Source organism: Parus major, chromosome 3, assembly GCF_001522545.3.
Source record: "Parus major isolate Abel chromosome 3, Parus_major1.1, whole genome shotgun sequence".
In the NCBI taxonomy this organism is placed as follows: domain Eukaryota; kingdom Metazoa; phylum Chordata; class Aves; order Passeriformes; family Paridae; genus Parus; species Parus major.
In genome coordinates, this window is record NC_031770.1 from 14,458,806 (window position 1) to 14,482,201 (window position 23,396).

The 23,396-nt window shown below is 43.5% G+C and overlaps 2 protein-coding genes across 4 annotated transcripts in view; one reads left to right on the top strand and one right to left on the bottom strand.

Moving 5' to 3' along the window:
• The window catches only part of FBXO11 (F-box protein 11), a 70,242-nt gene extending 63,297 nt beyond the window's left edge, over window positions 1-6,945 (top strand). For all 3 annotated transcript variants that reach the window (XM_015621787.2, XM_015621786.2, XM_015621788.3), the window contains exons 15-23: window positions 283-405; window positions 508-593; window positions 984-1,060; window positions 1,175-1,318; window positions 2,201-2,311; window positions 3,483-3,590; window positions 4,905-5,013; window positions 5,429-5,527; window positions 5,608-6,945. In XM_015621787.2, the coding sequence (XP_015477273.1) occupies window positions 283-405; window positions 508-593; window positions 984-1,060; window positions 1,175-1,318; window positions 2,201-2,311; window positions 3,483-3,590; window positions 4,905-5,013; window positions 5,429-5,527; window positions 5,608-5,737 (987 nt within the window). In that variant the 3' untranslated portion in view covers window positions 5,738-6,945. The remainder of the gene's footprint in view (window positions 1-282; window positions 406-507; window positions 594-983; window positions 1,061-1,174; window positions 1,319-2,200; window positions 2,312-3,482; window positions 3,591-4,904; window positions 5,014-5,428; window positions 5,528-5,607) is intronic.
• On the bottom strand, window positions 6,066-20,796 carry MSH6 (mutS homolog 6). The gene is made up of 10 exons (XM_015621789.3): window positions 20,541-20,796; window positions 19,118-19,320; window positions 16,535-16,707; window positions 12,856-15,394; window positions 11,284-11,549; window positions 10,625-10,742; window positions 8,431-8,520; window positions 7,783-7,937; window positions 7,418-7,617; window positions 6,066-7,068 (listed from the first exon to the last, which is right to left on the bottom strand). Exons 1-10 carry the CDS (start codon window positions 20,759-20,761, stop codon window positions 6,987-6,989), a joined length of 4,047 nt encoding a protein of 1,348 aa, XP_015477275.1. The 5' UTR covers window positions 20,762-20,796; the 3' UTR covers window positions 6,066-6,986.
• Between the last annotated feature and the right edge of the window lie 2,600 nt (window positions 20,797-23,396).

Consider the following 23,396-nt stretch of genomic DNA (forward strand, 5'->3'; position numbering starts at 1 on the left):
CCTCTCCTACCAACAGCCAGCCAGACATTTACAAATACCACTGCAGAGCCTTGAAACAGAATGATTTACATGCAGGGTGTTCTTTGTGTCATGGCAAATATTCAAAATCATGATATGCTGTTATTTAAAAAAAAAAAAAAAAAAAGCAAAAAAGCTGACTCAAATGGAAAGGAATTACTTTGCTACAGTAAAGAAGCCAGGGGTGGGTGGGATGGGTACAGGAGGAAAAAGAGTATTGGTGATGGGCAGGCTTTCTTAACTCTTAAACTGTCTTGTATTTAGCATGAAAAAGGACAAGGTGTGATTGAGGAAAATGAAGTTTACAGCAATACATTGGCTGGAGTCTGGGTGACAACAGGGAGCACTCCAGTCTTGAGGAGAAACAGAATACACAGTGGGAAACAAGTGAGTTTTGCTCTGTGGTTACAAGGGGGCCACAGAAAAGAAAGTCCTGTGGTTTTGTGCCTCATTACTTTGGAACTAATAATATAATTCTTGATGTGTTAGGTTGGAGTTTATTTTTATGACAATGGACATGGCGTTTTAGAAGACAATGACATCTATAATCACATGTACTCAGGGGTTCAGATAAGGTAACATTTATTCTGATTTTATGCCAAAACAGACGTAGCTTGTTATGTGCTCTATTGTGTCTTTTTAGCTGTTCTTGTCATTTTGTTTATAAAAATAACTTTTTGTGAAATCTAATACATCTGAACACCCTCTGCTTTAACCTACAAGAGAGTTACCACAAATACAGCCTGGGTATTGACTGGAATGTGTGGCTCTTGAAGTCTATAAAGCTAAAATACGTTTGCGTGTTTGGAAAGAGCTGTATTTTACTAAGATTTTTAAGCAGTGAGATCCATGGGGCACTTTTTTAGACTTGTTTGAGATGCTTGGCCTTGGGATATAGTAAATGACTATAAATTACTTATTTTTAATGACTTTTAAATGACTTCTTTGTTTACATTTCACTCTAGAACTGGAAGCAACCCCAAAATTAGACGCAACAAGATCTGGGGGGGTCAGAATGGTGGTATTCTTGTCTATAATTCTGGTAGGTTTTTTTTTCATGTTTATCCAGAATTGTTTGTGTTCTGTGGTGTTATATTATCTTCTCATTTATTACACTTTTTGATTTTACTTTTTTCCACCCTTCCTTGAATTTTAGGGCTTGGATTTATAGAAGACAATGAAATTTTTGATAATGCAATGGCTGGTGTATGGATTAAAACAGACAGTAATCCTACACTAAGAAGAAATAAAATCCATGATGGAAGAGATGGAGGCATCTGTATATTTAATGGGGGAAGAGGTAACTTCTCCTCTTACTGTTTTTCACTGAATGTTCTGGATAAGCGTTAAATTTCAGTTTAAGCAGTGTTTTTTTTTAAAGTGCTCTTTAGAAACATAGCTCTTGTCTTCCAAAGTGATAAAATAGTTATAGCGAACATACCCTAATGCTTTTTAGCCTTAATTACATTAGTAATACTGAAGTCTGTGGGAGGCAGAGAGGTAATTAATCTCATCCAAGATAAATGTTAGATTGCTGCTTAGGACAGTACTTTTATCCCATTTGCTTTTGTAAGGTGTTGAATTCAATTTGTGTAGTCAAAATCATGCACCTGAGCAGTTTAGGTTCTGCCAGAGTGTTCAAGATTCAGGAGAAAAAACCACACAGATCTTTAAGGAATCTTTTGCATACTTGTAAATTCAGAAGTGGTCCCTGTCTGAAATCCCCTGACTCTTGTGTGTCCTGATATCAGCTTCTGATATTCTTTAGATAATCACTTGTGCTTCGTGAGCTTTAATTTTAAGTCAGTGGTTTAAAGTAATCCTGTCCTATAACAAAAAATGCTTGGCTTTGGCAGTCTGCTCATGTTAGAATACAAGAAGAGAGAGGTGTTACAAAAATTAAAGAAAAATTTGGAAAGCAGAAAGACTTAGTTTTCTGTAGTGGTGCCTATGATCGCAAATTCCATGCTGTGTACTGAAAAAATACACTTCCAAAATTATACACTGAGAACTACTTTAAACTGGTATCACTGATGTCAGTGCTACTGGTGCATGTTCTCCAAATGAAAGGAATTATTAGCAGGATTATGACATATAAGATCCTTTGGAAAGATTCCATAGGAAGGTTACAGGTCAGGAAGTGCTCTCGAGCTCAAATGTAACATTTGTTGGTCTGTCATAGGTCTTCTGGAAGAGAATGATATCTTCAGGAATGCACAAGCTGGTGTTCTTATTAGCACCAATAGCCACCCTGTGCTAAGGAAAAACCGAATATTCGATGGGTTTGCTGCAGGTTTGTGTTGTTTAAATCTAATTTGGAAGCTTGGAGTGAGCTCTTCAGAAAGCTTTCGCTGAGTTTCTCTACCCCATGGTGTTTAGACATTTTAAAAAAGACTGGGATATCCTTCAGTGTATTCCAGAAGTCATTTGGGAATTCAGAATTGTAGTCAGGGTGTATTTTCAGCAGTCTTGGAATTACAGCATGTTAGGAACTGACACATACTCTGTCTTCACATTTTTTTGTGAAATACTTTTCATTATTTTGTTTTAGAGGCAATTGGTAAAGTTGTCTAGGACATATTCATAGTTGATGTGCTGGATGCTGGTACGAATATCTTGTCACTGCTTTAAAACCTAGGAAACGGAGCAAATACACATTTAAAGATATTTGAATTGCATCTCAAGTTCAACTTTCTCACTCCACAAAGTTGAAAACTTGTAAAAATGAATGTTTCTTTCTCCAAAAGAGATGAAGAATGTTTAACAGTGATTTTTTGCAATTTTACTGTTTAATCATCACAGTTTCATACGTCTTGCATTCCATTCCATTTCAACTAAAATTGCATTCTTGAGTTTTCTCCCATCTTTCTTTCAGAAGAAGCAAGTTTTCTGAGAAGAGCCTCTAAAGGTGTTGTTTCAGTGTGGTGGGGGGGAAGGATAGGTTGCTGTCAAGAGCAGTCCCGGACAAATGACTTGGAAGACACGGGTTACTGATAAAAGCTAAGAATTAAAGAAATGAATTTTAGGTGCCCACCTTGAGAACTTTTTTAAAAAGATATTTTTAAAAGGGTAAGGTATGTGCACAAGAACTTTCAAATGTTCATGAAGATGACAGCTCTAAGCACCCAAAAATCATATCCCCTTTGAAAATAAACATGATCATAGTACCATTTTATTATCAGATAAACTAAGAGAGTGTTGTTCCTCCCAGAAACCGTGCATGCCAGCTGTAGCTCTTTGAAAGGATTCAACAACAGCTTTTGAACCTCAGTTTTGTAACAAATTACAGTACATTTTTGTAGCCATGTTATTTTTCTTTCTTCCCCTTGAGTTTATGATGGCTTAAAAAAAATCCCAACCAACCAACCGAGCTGTAGATTATGAGCGCAGTACAAATGCACAACCACCAGGGATTTAACTTTGCCACTCTCTTTTCTCTCCTCTCTCCCCCTGACCCACTAAAGGTATTGAAATAACAAATCACGCGACTGCAACATTAGAAGGCAATCAGATTTTCAACAACCGCTTTGGAGGTTTATTTCTAGCATCTGGTGTCAATGTCACGATGAAAGGTGAGCCTGAGTCCTCCTGGTTTGTGTTTGGTCACTTGTTTAGTGCTGGGTCTTGGGTACATGGAACTCTTTGTGGCTCACAGCTGGTACCACCTTAAGCACAGTTGTGACTAAGTTTCAGCTGAAGGTAATGAGCCACACTAAGCTGTGTTAAGATTTTTAGACAAACAGATGCATTCAAGGGTAACTTAAAGTTTTGTTGTCATATTAAAACTCTGTGATCAGCTCTTCTGTCTCAAAATTCCTTCTGAACTGGTTCCTGATCTTTGGCCCATCTCATAATCCAGTTCTGAGTTAGTACAATGCAAAGTCTTTATCTCTCATATCAAAAAACAAATGTCCAGTAAAGACACATGCATCACTTGACTTAAAGGATCTAAAAGCATGAACATTCACAATTCCAAACACTTTTTTTCTCAGAAAATATGAACAGTTCACATACATAAAATTCCCTTGTATAGTGGGGAAGTGTGCATGAGACAGGATCCTATTGGATGAGATGAGAATGATGGTTTGAAAGCCAGATAGCTCCAGGAGGTTATTCAAAAAAAAGGTTGTTTTCAGGATTTTTACATACTTGCCTGTAGCTCTTAAACCCTTTCCTGGGGATGATTTGTGCCTCTTAAAAAACAAGCTCTGGCTCCCTACTTCCAAGCACCTGGACTTCCTGATGACATCACTCTGTGCTCTGATGCTGCTGGGAGTGGGCAAAACTTTTTGAGGTGCACTTTGGGATTAGACAGATGATCAGGTAGTTGAGTAACAGAGGGATTAACAAATTTGCTCTGCCTTGGACACATCTTATACTGGAGTTGGTATTGGAGCTGGTCAGACCTAATTTCTACTTTCATTGTGTGGAAAGTGGATTCCTAAACTTTCCTGGGGAAAGAGTCATCCTTTTCCTCTTTCTAAGGGATGTGTAAAAGGCCTTATGGTAAATGTGAGGCATTCAAACATTGGGTTTCAGGCTCCTCAGCAGAAAACTTACACCTGCTAGGAAAGCTTGTGTGTGTCTAAGCATTCAACAGCCAAGTTCAAAAAGAGTATTTAAATGGAGGCTATCAGGTATTTTATGCCAGGTGTGCAAAGAGGAACAGTGTTACTTGCTTCAGGAATGCATGGCACACTGGGCATGTGGGCATTGAGGATTTCATATTCTTAAATGCCAGAATTGAAATGCAGGTATACAACTAACTGTTTCAAATGGGCCCTTTGCTTCAATGCCTCAAGAAAAAAAAAGAAAAAAAAAAAGAAAAAAAAAAAAAGGTCATTGAGCCAGATGTGATTAGTCCTGGATTTTTTTCCCCCCAACAGATAACAAAATTATGAACAATCAAGATGCCATAGAAAAAGCTGTCAGTAGAGGCCAGTGTTTATATAAGATCTCAAGCTACACCAGCTACCCGATGCATGACTTCTACAGGTAACAGGTTCTTTCCCATCACCTATAGTAAGGCTTTCCAATAAACCCCCTTTCTCTTCCAGCAAGGCCCCTAGAACAGTTGCTGGGTGTCAGTGAACACACAAATGTGTGCTTTTCCTCAGCTGCAACAGAAGAGGATTTAACAAGTTCCCATTTCCTGGAATTGGCTTTGGGCTTGAGGAAAAGATTGTTTCTGTGAACCTGAGCCCAAGGGGTTGCACAGCTCGACTGTGTTTGTGACACAAGTAACAAAAAGTGTGCTGTGAAATCCAAGTTTGTGTAAAATTCTCAAACTTTACAGTCCTGTGCACCCTCTTTCCTTCAGTGCATTTGTGGCCCTCCAGCCTCCTGGAACACTTCCCTTGAGAGCTGGTCAGGTTTTAGCTCCTGCCTAACGTGCTGCTTTTCCCTCCAGATGTCACACCTGCAACACCACAGACCGTAACGCCATCTGTGTGAACTGCATCAAGAAGTGCCATCAAGGACACGACGTAGAATTCATTAGACATGATAGGTACGTTTCCAGCCAGGGCATGGGGGCTGCTCCCAGAGCAGGAGGGAATGGCCACTAAGAGCTGTCTCTCTGTGTTGTAGGTTTTTCTGTGACTGTGGTGCTGGAACACTGTCCAATCCTTGTACGCTCGCCGGAGAGCCTACACACGATACAGATACACTATATGACTCTGCTCCACCTATAGAATCTAATACATTGCAGCACAACTGAATTCCTTTTCAGAAAGAAAGTCCTGCCATTCTAATATCATAACTATTAAAACTTTTTTTTTGGAGGAAGTTACACTTGCCCATTTCTGCAGAAAGAGACTGTATTAAAGCGGATGTGTGAGGTGTTGACACTATGGAGCTCAACCTACCAAAAAAGAAAGTGGCAATATGTTGACTCAGGATAACAGAACTGGGCGTTTTAGCATTACTGTGTAAACAAAGACTTTGAAGGGACAGAAGTGAAGAAAAATAAGCTGCAATTTTGTACAGATACCAACTTCTGAGAGCTGGTGTTTTTACAAGTAGCATTGAAACGCAGTCCAATTTGCAGTAGTACTATTCTGTAGACAAGCAGCATTCTTTGTTGCTGCCTTTATGGACATGGGTACCAATTGCTTTTGTAACATGGTAAAAATGTGAGCTAGCACTTCTGCATTTCTTTTGATTTTTTAACATTTATTCAGATTGAGAAATATGATTTTAATGCTTTAATCTCATGTAGTTTGTTTCTAATTTCAAGCAAAAAAATCTTATTGTACTTGAATGTGTCCTGTTTTGTTAGCACACCTAGACTTGCTGTAACTGTACTCATGTCCCAGTATGTACGTTCTTTCTATGAAAGAGAAAACACTAATCTTAAATTATATCCAGCAATTTTTCTGGTGTCCTCTGAAGTTAGAATAATCTCCTCCCCTGCCCCAGCAATAGTCTGTACTCAAACCACCCTAACAAAAGAAAGAAAAGCAAGTGTTTTAATGAGACTTCCTAGACTATAATGCACTATAAAACAAAGTACCCATGTAACTAAGTTTTGTGAAAGAAATTTTACTATGTTTTAAAGTACACAGTAGAAAGTCTCCTCAAAACAGTCTTGTACTTTACTCTGTTCATAGTTTTTTTTGAACAGTCTGGACATTACTTACATAACCTGCTGGAAATCACAGCAATTTCCTGCTCTAATGAAGCTGAGACAAGTATATATACAGCCCTATACAGTTTCATAGCTTTTTTCCATTTATGTGTATTGGTGACAGTGGGTAATCAACAGCCTGAAAGTGTATGCATGTACCATAACATCTAGACTTAATATATTGTGGAGTACTCAATAACCATTATGTAGAGGGTAGGTATGAATTAAAGGGTTTAATTTCCTAGGAAAGACAATGGAAAAATGGTCATTTTTAAAAAATAAAGTTTATTAGATCATAATGTTGTCTGCTCCCACCTTCTTGAGAAACCCATGTGAGTTCCTAAAGCCGGCTGATCATCGCCATGAGTTTCTGAAGGGCGTTTGCATCAGTGTTCGTTCCATCCACCACCTGGCACAGGTACCTGAGGGAAACAACCACCTTTACTGACACAGACACTGAGGGGCAGAGCTTAACACTTCCACTCCTACAACAGCTTTAGCAGACATAGCTGCTGGGCCCAGTGTAAAGGCTGCCAGCCTTTACAGACCCCCCCAGCATCTCTGTGTGCAAATTCACGCTGGCAGTGACCCAAGGCTTTAAACAGTGCTCATAATATCTGCCCTCCCACAGCACCTCCCTCAAGATCTGCTGCTCACAAAAGTAGTTGTAAATACACCTTGTGCTGTGACTGAGCAAAAGCCACTGCCCAAATATTAAAATTGGATCCTATAAGCAATTTGCAAATTAGATACAGAAACCCAAGGCCTTACCTAAATATTCTCAGTGAGATGGTTGTTTTTTCAAACTCTTTAGCTTTTCTATGCCCCTTCTGAATGACTTCCTCTGGAATATCTGCAAGTCTTGCCGCGTTGAAGCCATAGCTCTTTGGGCAGGCTCCTTCAATGAACTTGTACAGGAACGTAATTGTTTCCTGGCTTGGGTCTTCACTCTCATTTTCAACCATGCATGCCTGGGGAAGAGCAAGTCACAAGTCAGAGTTTGCAGTATTGACCTGCAGCCTAAGAAATGCATAGGGCCCCATGTGCTGTTACCAAAACACCCGTTTCCTAGGGCAGAAGAGCACAGAAAAGCAGGAGGAATCCCAGCAGGAACAGCCCCATCCTCACACACGTACCATGTGGCCCAGGCGCACGGCCCCGCGGTGGGAATAGTCCTCAACCAGGGAGTGGTAGTGAGTGGAGAAGAGCGTCCGGCACCGGATCCTCTCCGCCAGCTCCTGCACCACCGCGCTCGCTATGGCTGTTCCGTCAAACGTGGCCGTGCCTCTGCCTGGGGACACAACGGGACAGCTTTGGCACAGTAAAGTCAATGCTGCTGGAGAGACAGACACCCTAAAGACAAATGCAGCAGTGCATTTGTAGTGTTTGTTTTTTCCCCTCCTCTCTGTGTGCAAGACAAACACAGCAGTATGGGGTGAGAGCCACCAGCATCAGGAAAAAGTGGTCTGAGTATTGGCCCTGTAACAATCACTCTCTTCTGCACAGCAGAAAAAAGATGTTTTTGCTCTCCTGAGGTTTGCTGCAAGTAATAATGCAAAGGAAAAGCAGGAAAACACAGCTGGAAATAAAGGTAATAATGAGTGGGGGTGGGACGTGGTGAACACATTCCAAGATGTGTTCATGAGACACCAGTTAAACACCAGCAGCATTATGATGAAACTGGCCCTGTGTACTTGGTTGCTATTCAGACAGCCCAAAAACTTTGCAGCCAGTTTTTCATCCCTCAGATTTAGTTTCCATCTATTACAAAATAGTCTAATTACCCAGTTCATCGACGAGAACAAGGGAATGCTCTGTTGCATGCTGCAGAATGCTGGAAGTCTCGCTCAATTCAACAAAGAAGGTACTTTCACCTTTAAAGGAAATGAAAAAAAAAAAAAGGCCATGAAGTAGTCAAAGATCTGAGAACCGCAACTAAAACCTCATTTAATCTGCACTAGAATCTTGGTTAAGCTAAAGTGAAACTCGGTAGCAAACTGAAGATGAACAAAAACCATGACACTTTTTTTCCAGTGTGAAAACAGCAGGTTCCTATTTGCCAGAAAAAACACAGGTTCCTGTAGAGAACAGGTACAGCCACAAGCACACTTCATTAAGTTTTCAGGCCAACACACCTGACTATTTTTAACAGCACCAGTCAAATTTAACAGCTGGACAAAGAGGAGCAAAAAGGCTACAAGATGGGGAGAATTTTTGTCCCTTTCTTGCTCTAAATGCACAGGACAAGCCAAAGGTGTGTGTGGCTTTCCAGTAAAAAAACAAGCAGAAAATCAGACAGAGACTGGAATTACTGGTTTGGTTGTGATGTCATGAGGGGGCTATTTGGATAATAAAGGCTTTATTTGTGCATGCTCTCCTCTAATGAAGTATGACAAAAGCAATAGTCTGCTGCTAAGGCTCGAGCATCTCATGGGAGTTTCAGGAATCCAGATAATACAAGGATTGAAATTTACACCTGAAATTGGTTTTAGCAGATTATGAGCAGAAGTACACAATTATTCACATTCTTCCACATGATAAAGCCACACTTACAAAATCAGGATTTACTTGTTCTTTGTGGGGATCATTACAAATAATCACAAGTAGCAGGCATTAATGCAATTTATTCCATTAAAGGCAAGCATTTATTTCCTGTACTCAAGCTGCATGAGCACTGCTTTGCTCTAATATAAGTTTTGTAACATGAATTATTAACAAGTGTCCACCAATTCTGATTTCCTGCGTTTATTTAAAGAAATTACCAGGATTTAATATGTTTTTAACAATATTTAATAACCATTTATTCTCTTCAGAAAATAAAGCCCTAAAATTGTATTACTGAAAAAATAAACCTCATAAAAGTCCTGCTGACATCCAGAGTAATTGCTGTGGAACAACTTTTGCTGTGCTTTCCTATCTACACAGTGTGCAAACAAATGAATCAAGAACAGATTTCAGAGCTCGTTCTGGGCAGTGTTCACCCTCACAATCAGTAGTTTTCAGTTAATTGAAAAAAAAAATGAAAATAGCTTCATTTTGCTAGACCATCTCTCATGAAGGAAGGGCCCTTCTCATCTCTACCATAAGCATTAAGTATTCTTCCACACTTTTGATTCCTTCTTGTAATGAAATTAAACAAAATGGAGACAAGCTGAGCAAAGAAAGCCTTAACATTCTCTAGCTGCAAAGAAAAGCCTTGATTTGGGGAAGTGTAAATATTTTTTTTTAATTAAGAACTCGGAATGATTCATTTCCAAATTCCTTCTGTGCAACAAGTTCAGTGGGCTTAACTCCTTTCATATTCACTGACCCACATTTTTCAGCAGAGAGATCACAGAAAATCTGTGCCCTATTTAAATGAGCAGTGATACTATTACCACAACAATCATTTTATTTTTCTAGCCCAGTGGCACTTTGCCCATCACCACTGGCAGACTTCACCATTATACTTTTTGTGAAAGTCTTCCTCTCCATTAAAGGAACAAAAGTCCAAGAACTGTCAACTATTGCTTCCAAGAAGGACATCTGCCTCTCTTCCTTATCAGAAGAAATCAAATTTCAAACATAAGGCATTCTGATTGAAACAAGGGACTTCTATAGTCCTTGCAAGAAGTTACAAAAACAACTCCTGTGCAACAGTTACCCCAGCATCAATGTCCTGTTCCAGAACACTTAGAAAAAGTTATTGATGAGAGTATAATATAATCAGTTACACAAAAAGATATTCCTCAGACTTGCATCCAGCTGGGAGTTTAGGCTTTTGATATTAAAATTCATTAGGAAGTGATCCCGTGAGTCTGTCAAAAATCAGACAGACGCACGAAAGAAATGAAGCCTAAGTACAATCCTGTCTCCACCCTGAGTAAGAGTGCCCAGCTCTCCCTGCAAAATACTGTCCCCTTTCTAACTTGCCACTGGAAGCAAGAGCAGAAAGCTGGTGGCAGCAGCCCTCAGTGCAGCTGTGTGTAAGACACTCACCAGCCATGATCCTGTCGGAGGCGCCGAGCCGTGTGAACACGCGGTCGATGGGCGTGAGCCTGCAGGTTTCCGCGGGCACGTAGCACCCCAGCTGGGCCATGACCACCAGGAGACCAGCCTGCACAGCAAACAGGGACACTCAGCTGCATTAGTGCTTGCAGCTTCAGCTCCACACACACAGTGAGGGCACGAAGCTGTGTTTCCCCTAAAACAAGGACTGGAGTACATAAAGCTCCCTGCTGCTTTAGCAGCTCCAGGCTGCAGCATCATCATCTCTGGCAGGACTGAACTACTCTGAAAGCCTTCACAACACAAATTATCACAGCAAGCAGTGTTTATAGAGCGACCTCCCTGCTGATCTCTAGTTTCATCTTGTTCAACCTGCAGAAGCATCTTTTGCCAGCTGCTGCCTGGGTAAGTCACTGGAAAAAGATAAACGGTACTCTAGCGCTTTTAGCCCACCACCTCTCCTAGGACAAATAAAATTCATCCCTCCATAAAGCAGAAAATCTGTCTGAACATGGGCATTTTCTACCAGCCTGTGCAATTGCTCCACAGCCTGAAGGCCACTTCTGGGACCTCCTGTGACACGGTGAGAGCCAGGCCCTGTAATTCCCTTACCCAAACCCCAGAGGTGCCCTGGAACATGTGACAATCACCTGTCTCATGAGCGTGGATTTGCCACCCATGTTTGGGCCAGTTACCAACACACAGGAAGCCTCACTGCTGCTGCCCTCATCCTTGATGCCAATTACAATGTCATTGGGAATAAAATCATCCCCAAAGAAAGTTTTTGTGATGCACGGATGGCGGGAATTTCGAAGTTCCAGGAAGGGAGGAGCATTATCCATAGGCAGCAGGATTACAGGTCGGCACAGGGGTCCATCACCACCTTGACTGTAGTGAGCAAGGGACATCAAGACATCTACAAAAATCAAGAGAAATTTCAGTCAGTCATGCTTTCAAGTTTCTTCATACACTGGAATTCATTTACTCATTGAACAGCAATTTTGTAGAAATAATTTTCTATTTTATTCCATTTTCCTCATGGGGGAAACACCCAAGAGGGACTCCAGAAAAAGTAAAAGGTGGGAATATTTACAGTGTCTTTCCTCATTGCTTCCAGATTTCTATGGATGTCCTGGTAAAAATGCTCCCCTACAGTTTTTTTTAGTTTAAGAGTCTTTAAAATCCACATTATTTCATTTCAAAAGTATATGTATAAAATACAAGTTCCTTGCATTGTTTTTTCATTTAGAACAAATAGGAGGAAATCGGCTTCTGTGACAGTGAACTACTTTGTGAAGAATCCTAATTCTGCTTTAAAGCTGCCAGAGGAAAACTGTAATTATTAACTCTGTTGGTCTAGCAGAAAACAGCAGCACAAAACCCCTCAGTTAACTGAGCCCTGAGGTTCTAAAAGCTGATCACCTACACAATGAGACTGTTTATGATTTTAGAGGCTTTATGTACACACAGCTGAGCCTGGACACTGAATTCCTCTCTGCTGGGAACCAATTCAGCACTTGCCCTGGGCTGTGGTGTAGCTGATGTGACTGCTTCCCAGCTCTCCCAGCAAATCCATTCCCAGCCAACACTCCCTGCCTGCCCTCCCTTTTCTGCTCTAGTGGCATTCAGAGAGTGCTTTCATTTTTCCCTGGAACAAAGACATCCCTGAGTGCCTGATGTTAGCAGAAAATCCATAGAACAGAAGTATGCCAGTCTTGAACGGGGAATACAAGAGACTGTTCTATCCCAGAAATTTAAGGAAGATTTGCGGAAGCCTTCTTAGTAACTACCTTCTTCAAGGCTTGACACTGAGCACTTTTGTTTTTAAAGGATGCCCAGAAAGCATCCTGCTCAGATGGAAAGGAGCTTGCCAACAGGTTAGATTCTTACACCTCCGTTTAATAAGGAGCTACTAATCCACACACAAGCCTCTGGAAGCAGTGAGGCCCACCAGACTACACTGAACTGAGAAAAACACTTGGCTGCACATCTACAACCACACAACAGGAATGGAGAAAGAGCTTGCAAACATCACAGGCCCAGCAACTGTCCTGCTATTTAGCACAGGAAGGAAACAGGGAATCACTGTTAATTATCAAAGCCCTTACCACATTCAAGAGCTTTCAAACGACAAGTTAAGAGCTGGCAACAAGCTTCCTCAGATCAGATTTCATCACCACATGGGTAGTTCTACTGCGTGTCAGAAGGAGCAAAGCTCTTACCCAGCACAGCAATGCACTCCACAGCTGTCTGCCAGTCCTTGCTGTTCTTGTCGAAGTTGTAGAAGAGGCGCCTCATGCAGTCCTTGAGGGCGGCGTCGCGGCGCTCCTCGGCGTTCACCATCGCAGCCAGCATCTTCTCGATCTCCTTGGTCCAGTAGCGCTTGTAGCCCTTCCTGCTCGACCTCAGCTCGTATTCCTCGGGCAGGTTACGAGACACGGCACTTTCCGGGATTTCCATCTGGTACCGGTTCTTGCCTGTCCCCCAGTACTGCACGGATTTGAACCCGAGCAGCTTGCGCTGCTTATCCAGGTACTTGCGAAGATCTTCCTCGACAGTTTTGATATCCTGTAGTGCTCCGTCATAATCGGGGTCAAAACCTGCCTTTGGGGTAATCACTCCTGTCTTCCGAGCCTGGTTGTGATCAAAGGCAGTGTCCCACCTGGTGAGCTCTGCACTCAGGTCGGGGAAGCGGCCGTCGGGATTTTTGGCTTTGCGGGTGACCAGCTGCTTCAGGACTCTGGATTTGAAGTCGCTGGCAGCCTCCTCCATGAGATCAACAATTTCATTAATTACTTTGAATCCCTCCAGGGCAGACAGAAAGTCAGCGATTTTTTTTTTGCTGTGTTTGAGTTCTTCATAGAAGATGGCCCTGCTGTCAGGATGGTTCTGACTTTTGAGTGGTGACCCGATGCTGTGAATTTTGCTGAGCAGTCTCTCAAGGTCAGGCAGTTTCTTGAGGTGCTCACTGACTTCAGACATTTTATCTGGCACTGCCAGGAGGTCCTCGACAGCATCCAAGCGATCATTGATGGATTTAGGATTACAAAGCGGAGCGCAGAGCCACTGTTTCAGCAGTCGCTTCCCGAATGGTGTACAACAAGAATCAATCCTTTCCAACAAAGTACCTTCTGTGGTTCCATTGGTTCCATTCTGCAGGACTTCCAGGTTCATCAGGGTAACTCCATCCAGCACCATCCGCTGGCCAGTTCTGGCAAACAAACTACTTGAACTCATGTTTTTTGCAGCAGCAATATCCACAGGGACATATTCCTCGAAGTTTGCCTGTGATAACAGCTCCTGATCAATCAGACATTTTTTGAGATAGAAGACACATCCCCCAAGAGCTGACAAAGCTAACTCACTGTTTTCACCAGGAGTTAATCCCAGAGAGTCACTCTCTGAAGTCAGAGATTTGATTACGGAGGGCAGAGAACATCCATTTTCAGAATTCTGCTTCTCCTTGAAATACCCTTCCTCAAGAAGGACCTTTAGTGTTTTAGAAGCATTCCAGAACTGGGAACCCGAGGTCAGCCCTTCCTGAACGCAAGAAACAAGCGAGCCCTTCAGTATCTTCTGTGTGTCCACAGAGAGGTTCCCCTTCTCAAACAGCACCTGCACAGGGGTGTAATGAGCTATCAAAGTCCTAAACCTGGAGCAGTGGCGGTCGTCTGGGAACTGGCCAACGTAGAACTTCCCCACGGAGGTGTCGACGAAGCAAACCCCGTACACGCGCGTCCCGGCCGAGTCCTCCTTCTCCTTCACGCACAGCAGGAACTTGCTGTGGTTCTCGGAGGGGTCGCAGTCCATGACGCTGTAGGTCTGGGTTCCCTTGGTGATGATCCTGCAGATCTCCCGGCGCACCACCTTGTCAAACCTGGAGGAGTGGCCCGTTGACTTGCAGCGCGCTTCCATCATTTCAGGCGTTTCCGTCTGCTCCACGCGCACCACCTTGTAGCCCTTCTGCACCAGGACATCGGAGAATCGGCCAAAGGCAGTTTCTGGAAAACCTGAGTGGGCCCAGGTGCCCCTCATATAGACCAGGCCCAACTCATTGACACCAGTGACTGCGTCCATGTGATACAACTCATAGAACTTTCCAACCTTGTAGCAAATCACAGCATCAAAGTTTTGGCTTTTGAGCTGCCACCACCTCCGCACGCCCGGCGTGCACTTGTTGAGATAATCCTCAGGCACGTAGAGAGTACAGGGGTCGTAATCAGGGTCACCCTGACGCCTCCTGTGCACATCTTTCCTCTTCCCTTCTTGCAGCCAGTCAAGCTTTTCGTGTTCCCACACTGAGAAGCCAACAGTGCCTCCACTGCAAGCACTTGCTTGAGATTCAAAACTTTCAGGTGCTGCAAACGATGTCAGCTTAGACTTGGCTTCTGAGGAGACTGTTGCTGTTCTTTTGGGCGTTTCAGAACATTCATTTCCCAAGCTACGCCTTTTAGCAGGCTTTTTCACCTCTTTTCTCTTTCGTTTAGAAGGGACTTTTACAGGGCTCTCTGCAACACTCTCTGTCTCTGTGTCAGAAGACTCATTTTCATCCACCCCACTACTGGCTTCCTCACTGCTTGCTGCTTCTTTCCCATCAGGCTTGAACTCCACATCAGAGCCATCGTGGTCACTGTCAGAATCCAACACTCTCCTCCTCTTGGCTTTTATAGCTCTTTCCCTGCTCATCGCTCGCTTATTGCTTTTCACATCCTCCTCACTGTTGCAGTCTTCACTGTTGCCTGATGCATTTTCACTCATCTCCTGGAGAAAGAAATTATTTTGTCTGTAGATAATTCTGGCTATAAAGATACTGCTGCATAAAGAAGAGCAAAAATGTGCAGTAACGCAATACCTATGATGCTTCAAGCAAGAGACAGCAGAGCCACAGCCAATTGCATCTACCTTAACAAAACTCAGTTTTTTTCTGGATAACTAACTGCTCCTGGCCAGTGGCATAATTCCTCTTAATTGTGTTCTTTAGAGGCTCAACCATTACTGTGCATAGGTGATGATGATGAACAAAGCATTTAAACTACATAAAAAAGAATATGGCACGCATAGGAGAAAGAAAAGCAGCTCCATTATTTGCCTTTTCAGCCTCAAACTTTAATGGAAAACCAGCAGTGGAGGGACTGTAATGAGTACAAAGTGCCACTGCATGTGACACAATGCCTGGAGTGGCACTTGTCCCTCAGGGCACTGTCACATTGGAGACTGAGTAGATGAGGAGCTAAGGGAAACCACCATCCCACTGACACTCTCCTCATACCATTCCTCTCCAAAGAAATCTATTCCAAGGCATATGGTGCTACTGAAATAATAGCTGAATCAACACAACATGACTACAATACAATAAAACATCACTTTTTAGTTACTCCACCAAGAACTGGTATTTTAATGCTACTCCACAAGATGAGGGTGGGCTCCAAAAGTTCAATTTAATGCCTTAGATGAATAGACAAAAAGCTAAAAATTTATGCATTAAGACACGCTAAAACTTTAGATCAACCTTAGGGCAACTTGGACTATGAACAACAAATACAGAAGATAAAATGACGCACCAAAAAAAAGCATTTCTGAGTGAAAAAGTAGGTCACCAGAGAGTCATGAGTGAAGAGTCAGAAAAGTTAAGTAGATTCTGACGTCAGTCCTTACCATACAGAACACCAAAGAGACTTGTCTTTCCAGCTAGAAAAGATGAGAGACCAGCATATGACCTGACAACACAGAAGCAGTACAAAAAAAAAGACATATGGATACATATGTGTGCAAGATTAACAAGGAGATAAGCTGTGATTACTGTACCAGAGAACTGCAGGATATTCCACGCTTAGTTCCAAGTCACAGCTTCTAAGTTCTAGCAATATTTCTGCAAATTACAGCAATTAAGAAACATTTTACCTCCATTTCTTCCTCTTCTTCCTCTGTGTCTGAAGGTTCATTGCATACTGCCAGTTCAAGCCTCTTGGTTTTATCTTTGCTCATGGCATCATCTGCCAGCACCATGGCTCTTTTAATTTCAGGCTTTGTGCTGTAAAACATACCTCCCTTCATAGTTTCTCCATCTGATGAACCTGTAAAAACCACAGATTTGTTAGAAACTGATGCCAGTCTAGCATTTAGCCAGTGTTCATAGTCCACTTTTAAATGTATTCAGACAACTAACATTCCTACTCAGAGAACAGAATTTCTGTGCTGCTACACTCATTCCCACCACATCTTAAATACAGCAACCCCCCCACTCCTTCAGCCTGATAAACTACCCCTGGGGAAAGTATACACACTCACAAATGAAATGCCTGCCTATTTCTGTAACTCATTAGCACATGTGAGCACTCCTAAGCTGAGCTCTGAACACCCTCACACTGCCTGTCGTTAGTGCTGAGTTTAACACTTTGTGCAGCACACAGACCTGACTGAGACCACAGGGCTGTTTTAGCAATGACAGGCAAGTTCAGCTGGAGTTATCTTCACTTTCTAGGCACAAGCCACCGATGGCACAGACCTCAAAGCTCTGCTGGCCTCCACACTGCTGCTTTAAGGGCAGCCAGGCACCCAGCTCATTAGCCAGATTAGCTGATGGCCAATCACAGTGGCCACTCAGCCTGACCCCGCAGGGCAGTGAACAAAGCCTGCTATTAATAACTGCTCCATTCCCTCATCCTCCTGCACAGCCCCTGGGCACCACAGCTCCCCCTGCCACCACCTGCACACAACACAAACCCAAAGCCGACCAATCTACGGACTGATTTCAGGTCCTTTTTCCCACTCCTGTGACTCCCATCATCCACCACTACTGAATAAAGCTTCAGCTCTAAACCAGTGGCAGACAAAGGCAGTGGACTTGGAGGAGGCCAAATAGCCCAGAAACAACTCAATCAAAATTCTTGCTCACAATCAACTCCCAGTTTGCAGTAGCAAAGCAGGGAGTTACAAGTAGCTGCTTCTACAGCACAAAGGCAACACATTAGCAACCCAGATCTCCCTTTTAGTTTTCTAAATGCAACGAGGCAGTCTAAAAATATTTTGCTTTAATATTAAATACAACTGAACAACGTCAGGAAAAAAATCTTCTCATATAATTGAGCTGCACACTGCAACACCTGCAAATTCACTTAACCAACTGCTATGCATCTCACTTCTCCATGCCCACCTGTTACATTTCTGGTCCTGTGCTGTCTGCATTTACTCAGGTACAAAAAAATAACCCAAGAAACGTCTCCATTTTCTAACCCAAAGACTCTAACACTCTTCCTTTGTGTATAAAGATGCTTTTTGTTTGAATTTAAGGCAAAACAGGTATTTTAAATATTTTTAATCTGTTCTGCATTCAACATTTCTCCTGTGCATCTGTGCTTAAACTCCTTTTTGGCAATTTTCTTTTGATAAAGAGAGTAATTCCCCTTACCTTTATTTGCTTCTAAGTGGAACTACAAGCTCTTAAAATACTTTGATTGTTTTCAAATAATTTCAAGAAGGACAAGTATTACCATGGACCAATTTACTTGCAATAAATTAGATTATGCTAACACTCATGGTAATAACATTGCCATTTTAATTTAAAACTGTGGCTGAAGTACAGCACTCTGAAGTACTGTGGAGACAAAATGTGGCTACATGATCATGAGATGGAACTCTGACTTGTAAAAAGGGAGAAACTGTTTAAATTCAGCTTTTTTCAGTGACACAAGAAAATCCTATGGGGCAACAGAAATACTGTATTACATATGAAGTATTTGACTAACAAGACAATTTAGAGCCAGTGATTTAATTTTCAGCAACAGTAAAATTATAAAAAAAGGGGGGAAACAGATCATGATTACTAAAAAGGTGAGATTTATTATGCAAAATGTTAACTCTTGATTACATTTGATTTTCACTAGTTAGCCAAGTCATTTCTTCAGTAACACAAACACCAACTCTTAATGTGTAACTACAAACACTGCCCTCACCAACACTCAATTCTCAAGTTATATACTTTATTTACAAAACTGCTGCACTGCTGAGAAGAAACACTGGTGTTTATTAATTTTATTATCCCAATATCCTGGGCCTAGCCTTTTAATTCTGGACACACTGCAGTTCCTAAATTGCTGCTTAAAAACTGGGTTTGACACTACTAATGTTTTAAGCATTTCAGAGCTTAAAGTAGAAATACTGGGTTTATCTTTTACATAATTTTTACCCTGATGGGAGAAAAAAAAAAAATCTCTAAAACATTAGCAAACTTTAAGTTTGCTTAATTAGTTGTTCCAATCTAATAAACAAAAGGGCTCCCTGTTTTATGTTTCAAGAACTGTATAAACACAAATGTACCTATAACCCTCAAAAACTTGTCACTTACAAAGCACAGAACATGTTTAATTCTGCTCTTGGTTTTGCTGCTCTTTCTCTATGGAGAATAATATAGCCTATATTCCAAGCTTGTAATTCCAAAACAAGTGGCATATTTCCATTTCAAACAGGTTTGTTTCTATCTCTTACCTTTATATGGCTTCAGGTATTTAACACTGATCCAACCCCTTGTGGGGCAGTCATCAAAGAACTGCACATGGATACGAGTGGATTTTCCTTTTCCTCTGACTATTGTCCTTTCAGTGGGGTGGTTGTATATGAGGCACGGCCACCAGGGATAACCTTCCATCTTGGCCCACACCAAGTCCCCCGGAGAATACTCACAGGAGACACTGCAGAGACAACAAATATGTCATTTAAGGAACACTAACATTTGGAACAGCTCTCTTTATAAATGTTACTGCACACTGCTGCTGAGCATTTTGCCCTCTTGTGATCTTTGGAAGCCTCCCAGGGAGTGCAACCTGGATTACACAGTTCTTCCATACCACCACCAACACTTAAACTTTTTTAATTTGCTCCTCCATGTTCTTTCTGCTGGATCCCCACAGAGACTGAGCTTTATCATAGAATGGTTTGGGTTGGAAGGGACCCTAAAGATCACCTAGTCCTAACCCCCTGCCATGGGCAGGGACACCTGCCACTAGACCAGGCTGCTCAGAGCCCCATCCAACCTGGCCTTGAACACTTCCAGGGATAGAGCATCCACAGCTGCTCTGGGCAACCTGGGCTGGGCTGCTCTCCTGCAGGCTGTGGCCCTCAGTTTGCTGATATGTGGGGCACCTGCTATCACGGTGTTCAGCACAAGGGAAACATGGAGCTCCTGGAGCAGGTCCAGCAAGAGGGCAACAAAGATGATTGTGGGAATGGAGCATCTCTGCTGAGAGGAAAGGCTGAGTGAGCTGGGCCTGTTCAGCCTCGAGAAGAGATAACTGAGAGGGGACTTTGCCTATATATATAAAGATCTAAATGAGGAGCTACCAAGAAGATGGAGCCAGGCTTTCCTTGGTGGTACCAAGAATCAGGACAAGAGACAAAGGGCAGAATGTTCCATCGGACCACAAGGAAGAACTTGACTGTGTGTGTGACTGCACACTGGAACAGATTGTCCAGAGAGGTGGAGTCTCCCTCACTGGAGATACTCAAAACTGAATACAATCCTGTGCCATGTGCTCTGGGGTGACCCTGCCCGAGCAGGGATTTTGGGCCAGGTGCCCCACTTGTGGTATCTTCCAACCTGACCCACTGCGTCGTTCTATGACACAGCACGGAAAGCTAATTTAAGACACGAGTGCATCACTACTTCCAAACACCAAAACCCGACCTCGCAGGTGTCCCATTATCCCGCCGGGAGCACAGGCCGCTGCGGGCCAGCCCCGCGGGCCCAGCCGGGCACCACAGCCAAGGAACGGCGGGGACCGGGGCAGCGACGGGGGAACAACGCCAGGACACCCCAAGGGTCCCGCTCCAACCACCGGCAGCTGCAGCTCCATCCCACCCTCCCCTCCTCTCTCCTCCCGAGCTCCGCGGCCTCTCCCGTCCCCGCCGGTACCTGGGGGCCTTGGCGGCCGCGCCGCCCCCCGCGCCCTTCTCGCCGTTCTCGCCGCGCCGCGCCGCCGCTCGGCCCGCCCCGCCCGGGGGGCTGCCGGCGGCCTGGAGGCCATTCCGCTCCGCCGAGGCGCAGCGGCGGGGCTCACTGCGGGGCTCGGTGCCGGCCGGCGGCGGCGGGGTGGCCTTGGAGAAGAAGCGGAGCAGGGTGCTCTGGCGAGACATGGCCGCGGCGGGAAGCGCGGGCCGCCCTGCGCGCCAAACCCGCGCCGCCCGCGCGCCTGGCCCCGCCCCGGGCCCGCCCCCCTCAGCCTTGGCGGGAAACGCTGAGGGACCGGCTCCTCCCGGCCCAGCCCGTCTGTCCCTTTTGGCGCTGAACGGGGAATATCTAAACATTTCCGTGAGAAAGGACGATCTGTTATGTCTGATCTTCGTATGCTTTCAAGCTTAATCGACAGGAAAGGAGATTTATCTCGTGAAACAGCAGATAACGAGCAGTCCCTGAGTGACGAACACAAGCCAAATTACCTGTGGGTACAGTTACCTGGTTAAGGTTTAGGGCTCGAGGTGATCTCCGACCTCGGCCAAGGTTATCAATGCCTGGGGAGCAGGATGCACCGCTGAGAGTGGACACAGAATGCAGAATTTATTGCCCACAGGGACATTTGGCAGGACCCCAAAACTAAAACCCAGCAGCTGCTGTATCAGCTCCAATTGGGTAAAAGGTAATTCTGGCAGGGGGAGATGGTGGCAACCATCTCACCAACTCACGGACCCAAGAGAAGAGAAAGTCTTAGCATGGGACTAGTTAGCAGAAGAAGCGATAGAATCATTAATAACCAGAAGGCAGAATACTAATTAATAAGGGAACCATGTAACTTTTAGCCAATTAATATTAATGCCTTTGTTTACTAAAATGTATAAATAGTGAAAGGTTTTGGTAGTCGTCATGCTGGCATTGTGGCTTTGCCACCCAGCACCCCTTTCTGTGCAGAACTGTGAATAATTCAAATACCTCAACTCTGTGTGGATTGGCCTCTGGCATACCAAGTCAAAGAACCTATTTTGGGACAGCAGCTACTGCCCTCCAAACCCCGTTCCTTGCCTGCCACGGGGCCACTGTGTGGCTGTGTCCACACAGTGCTTGTTATGGTTAATGGTGTGATGGCATGAGCTGGAGCCTTCCCACAAAAACATCCTCAGGGAAAGGGATGCACTGGCATCAGACAACTTCCTTCCTGCCCTGCAGCACTGTGCTGGGAAAAGGAGAGGCTGGTATGTGGCCAGAGAAGAAGCTTGGGCAGCTGCTGGTCCCACTTCTCAGCTGGTTTCACTGACAGATGCACAGCAGAGCTAAGACGTGGCAGCCAAAAAAACAGGATCTCTTCCTACAGTTTTGGGAGCTTTTTGCATATTAATTGCCTTTAAAGGCAGTTTTCTGATGAATTGTAACACATGGTGCACATGGTGTGACTCTTGGGGCTGTCCTGTGCAGGGGCAGGACCTGGACTTTGATGATCCTGGTGATCCTTTCCAGCTTGGAGAATTCTGAGGTTCTGTGACTCTGTAAGACAATTTCATGGTTCTTGACTGGTACACTTGAGATAAAGAAGCACTTACCAAAATTAACAACTTATTTTTGTAAGTTTAAATCCACAGAAAAATTATTTGCTGTCACCAGGTGCCAGTCAGCACAGCTTTTCCTTCCACTAACATTGCTGCTTAACATTTTAAGGCACAGCCTCCTTTTCTGCACAACTGTATGAGAAAAGGCCACAGGTGTGCTCCCATCACCAGCAAAAACGTGGAACTGCAAGTTAGGGCTTTAACCACAAGAGGTCCTGCAAATCCAGCTGATACAGAAAGATTTTGTAAGCCTGTTCCTTGTAAAAGAACTATTTCCTTTTAACATCAAAGCATAACTTCCGTTTAACTTGTCATCTGTTGAATTCAGAAACAATCTAGGGTGGTCTCTGCCTCAAAATGAAGTACAAAAACAGAGGCATTCATTTTCCTGAGAAAAGTGTAGTGGGTTCCTCTGCACGTGGCCTGTGAAGTGCTTGGAATTGGAACACACTGCAGGATAACCCACTCAGCAGGTGTTGCTCCTAGCAAAAACACTCACCAGGACCAGGACCTGCACAAGTGTTTGGGTGGAAATTTTTGTCAAAATTTGATGTAAATAGGCAACACAATTAAACTTTTTTTCTGGAAAATTACAGTAATCATCCATCTGGCATGTAGAAGCAGGGAGATAGGATGAGGCAAGAAGGGGAGAAACGGGCAAATGCTGAAAGCAGGCCCAGTTTTAAAGATAAAGAATGTTTTGAACAGTCTCCTGGTGGATTCTTCCTAGAGATGACTCTTGTCTGTTTATATGAGGAATGGAGATGATAGGAAAACGTGAAGGGTCATCTCAATTTGGTGGCCTCCTGAGATAAGATGGTACAAGTGGCACAGAAGCCATTTTATTGTTGGGGTCAAGTTTGGTTGCCCTGGGGTTTCTTCAGGCTGGGAAGGAGCACAAGTCAGTCCTGGGGACTCTGCTAGAAGAGGGACAGGTTACTGATTTAGCAACATTGTGACTGTGTCAAGACAGGACTGTGATCCTTAGGCTTTACAGACCACATGTTCCAGAAGCTTGGGTGTGGGGCTTGTCAAATTTTTAATTTGTCCCATTCCATACCAGTTCTCCAGATATGGGGTGTCCCTGTGTTTGTGTCTGGGCATGCCACTGCTTATGGTGACAGCCACTTGAAAAATGCCACACTGGAAACATACCTAAGCCTGAAATTTATAAAGTCTAGATCAGACACCCTTGCTAAGGTGATATCCACAAAAATGTAGAAATTTAAATTTG

What these genes read in the sequence shown, in the direction of transcription:
- MSH6 (XM_015621789.3), bottom strand. Translation starts at nt 20,761, where the DNA reads ATGTCTCGCCAGAGCACCCTGCTCCGCTTCTTCTCCAAGGCCACCCCG. An exon ending in GGAGTGCATTGCTGTGCTGG is followed by an intron (nt 11,550 to 12,855) that starts GTAAGAGCTTTG and finishes TGATTTTTGTAG; the next exon opens with ATGTCTTGATGTCCCTTGCT. An exon ending in CCGTGCGCCTGGGCCACATG is followed by an intron (nt 7,618 to 7,782) that starts GTACGTGTGTGA and finishes GCTCTTCCCCAG; the next exon opens with GCATGCATGGTTGAAAATGA.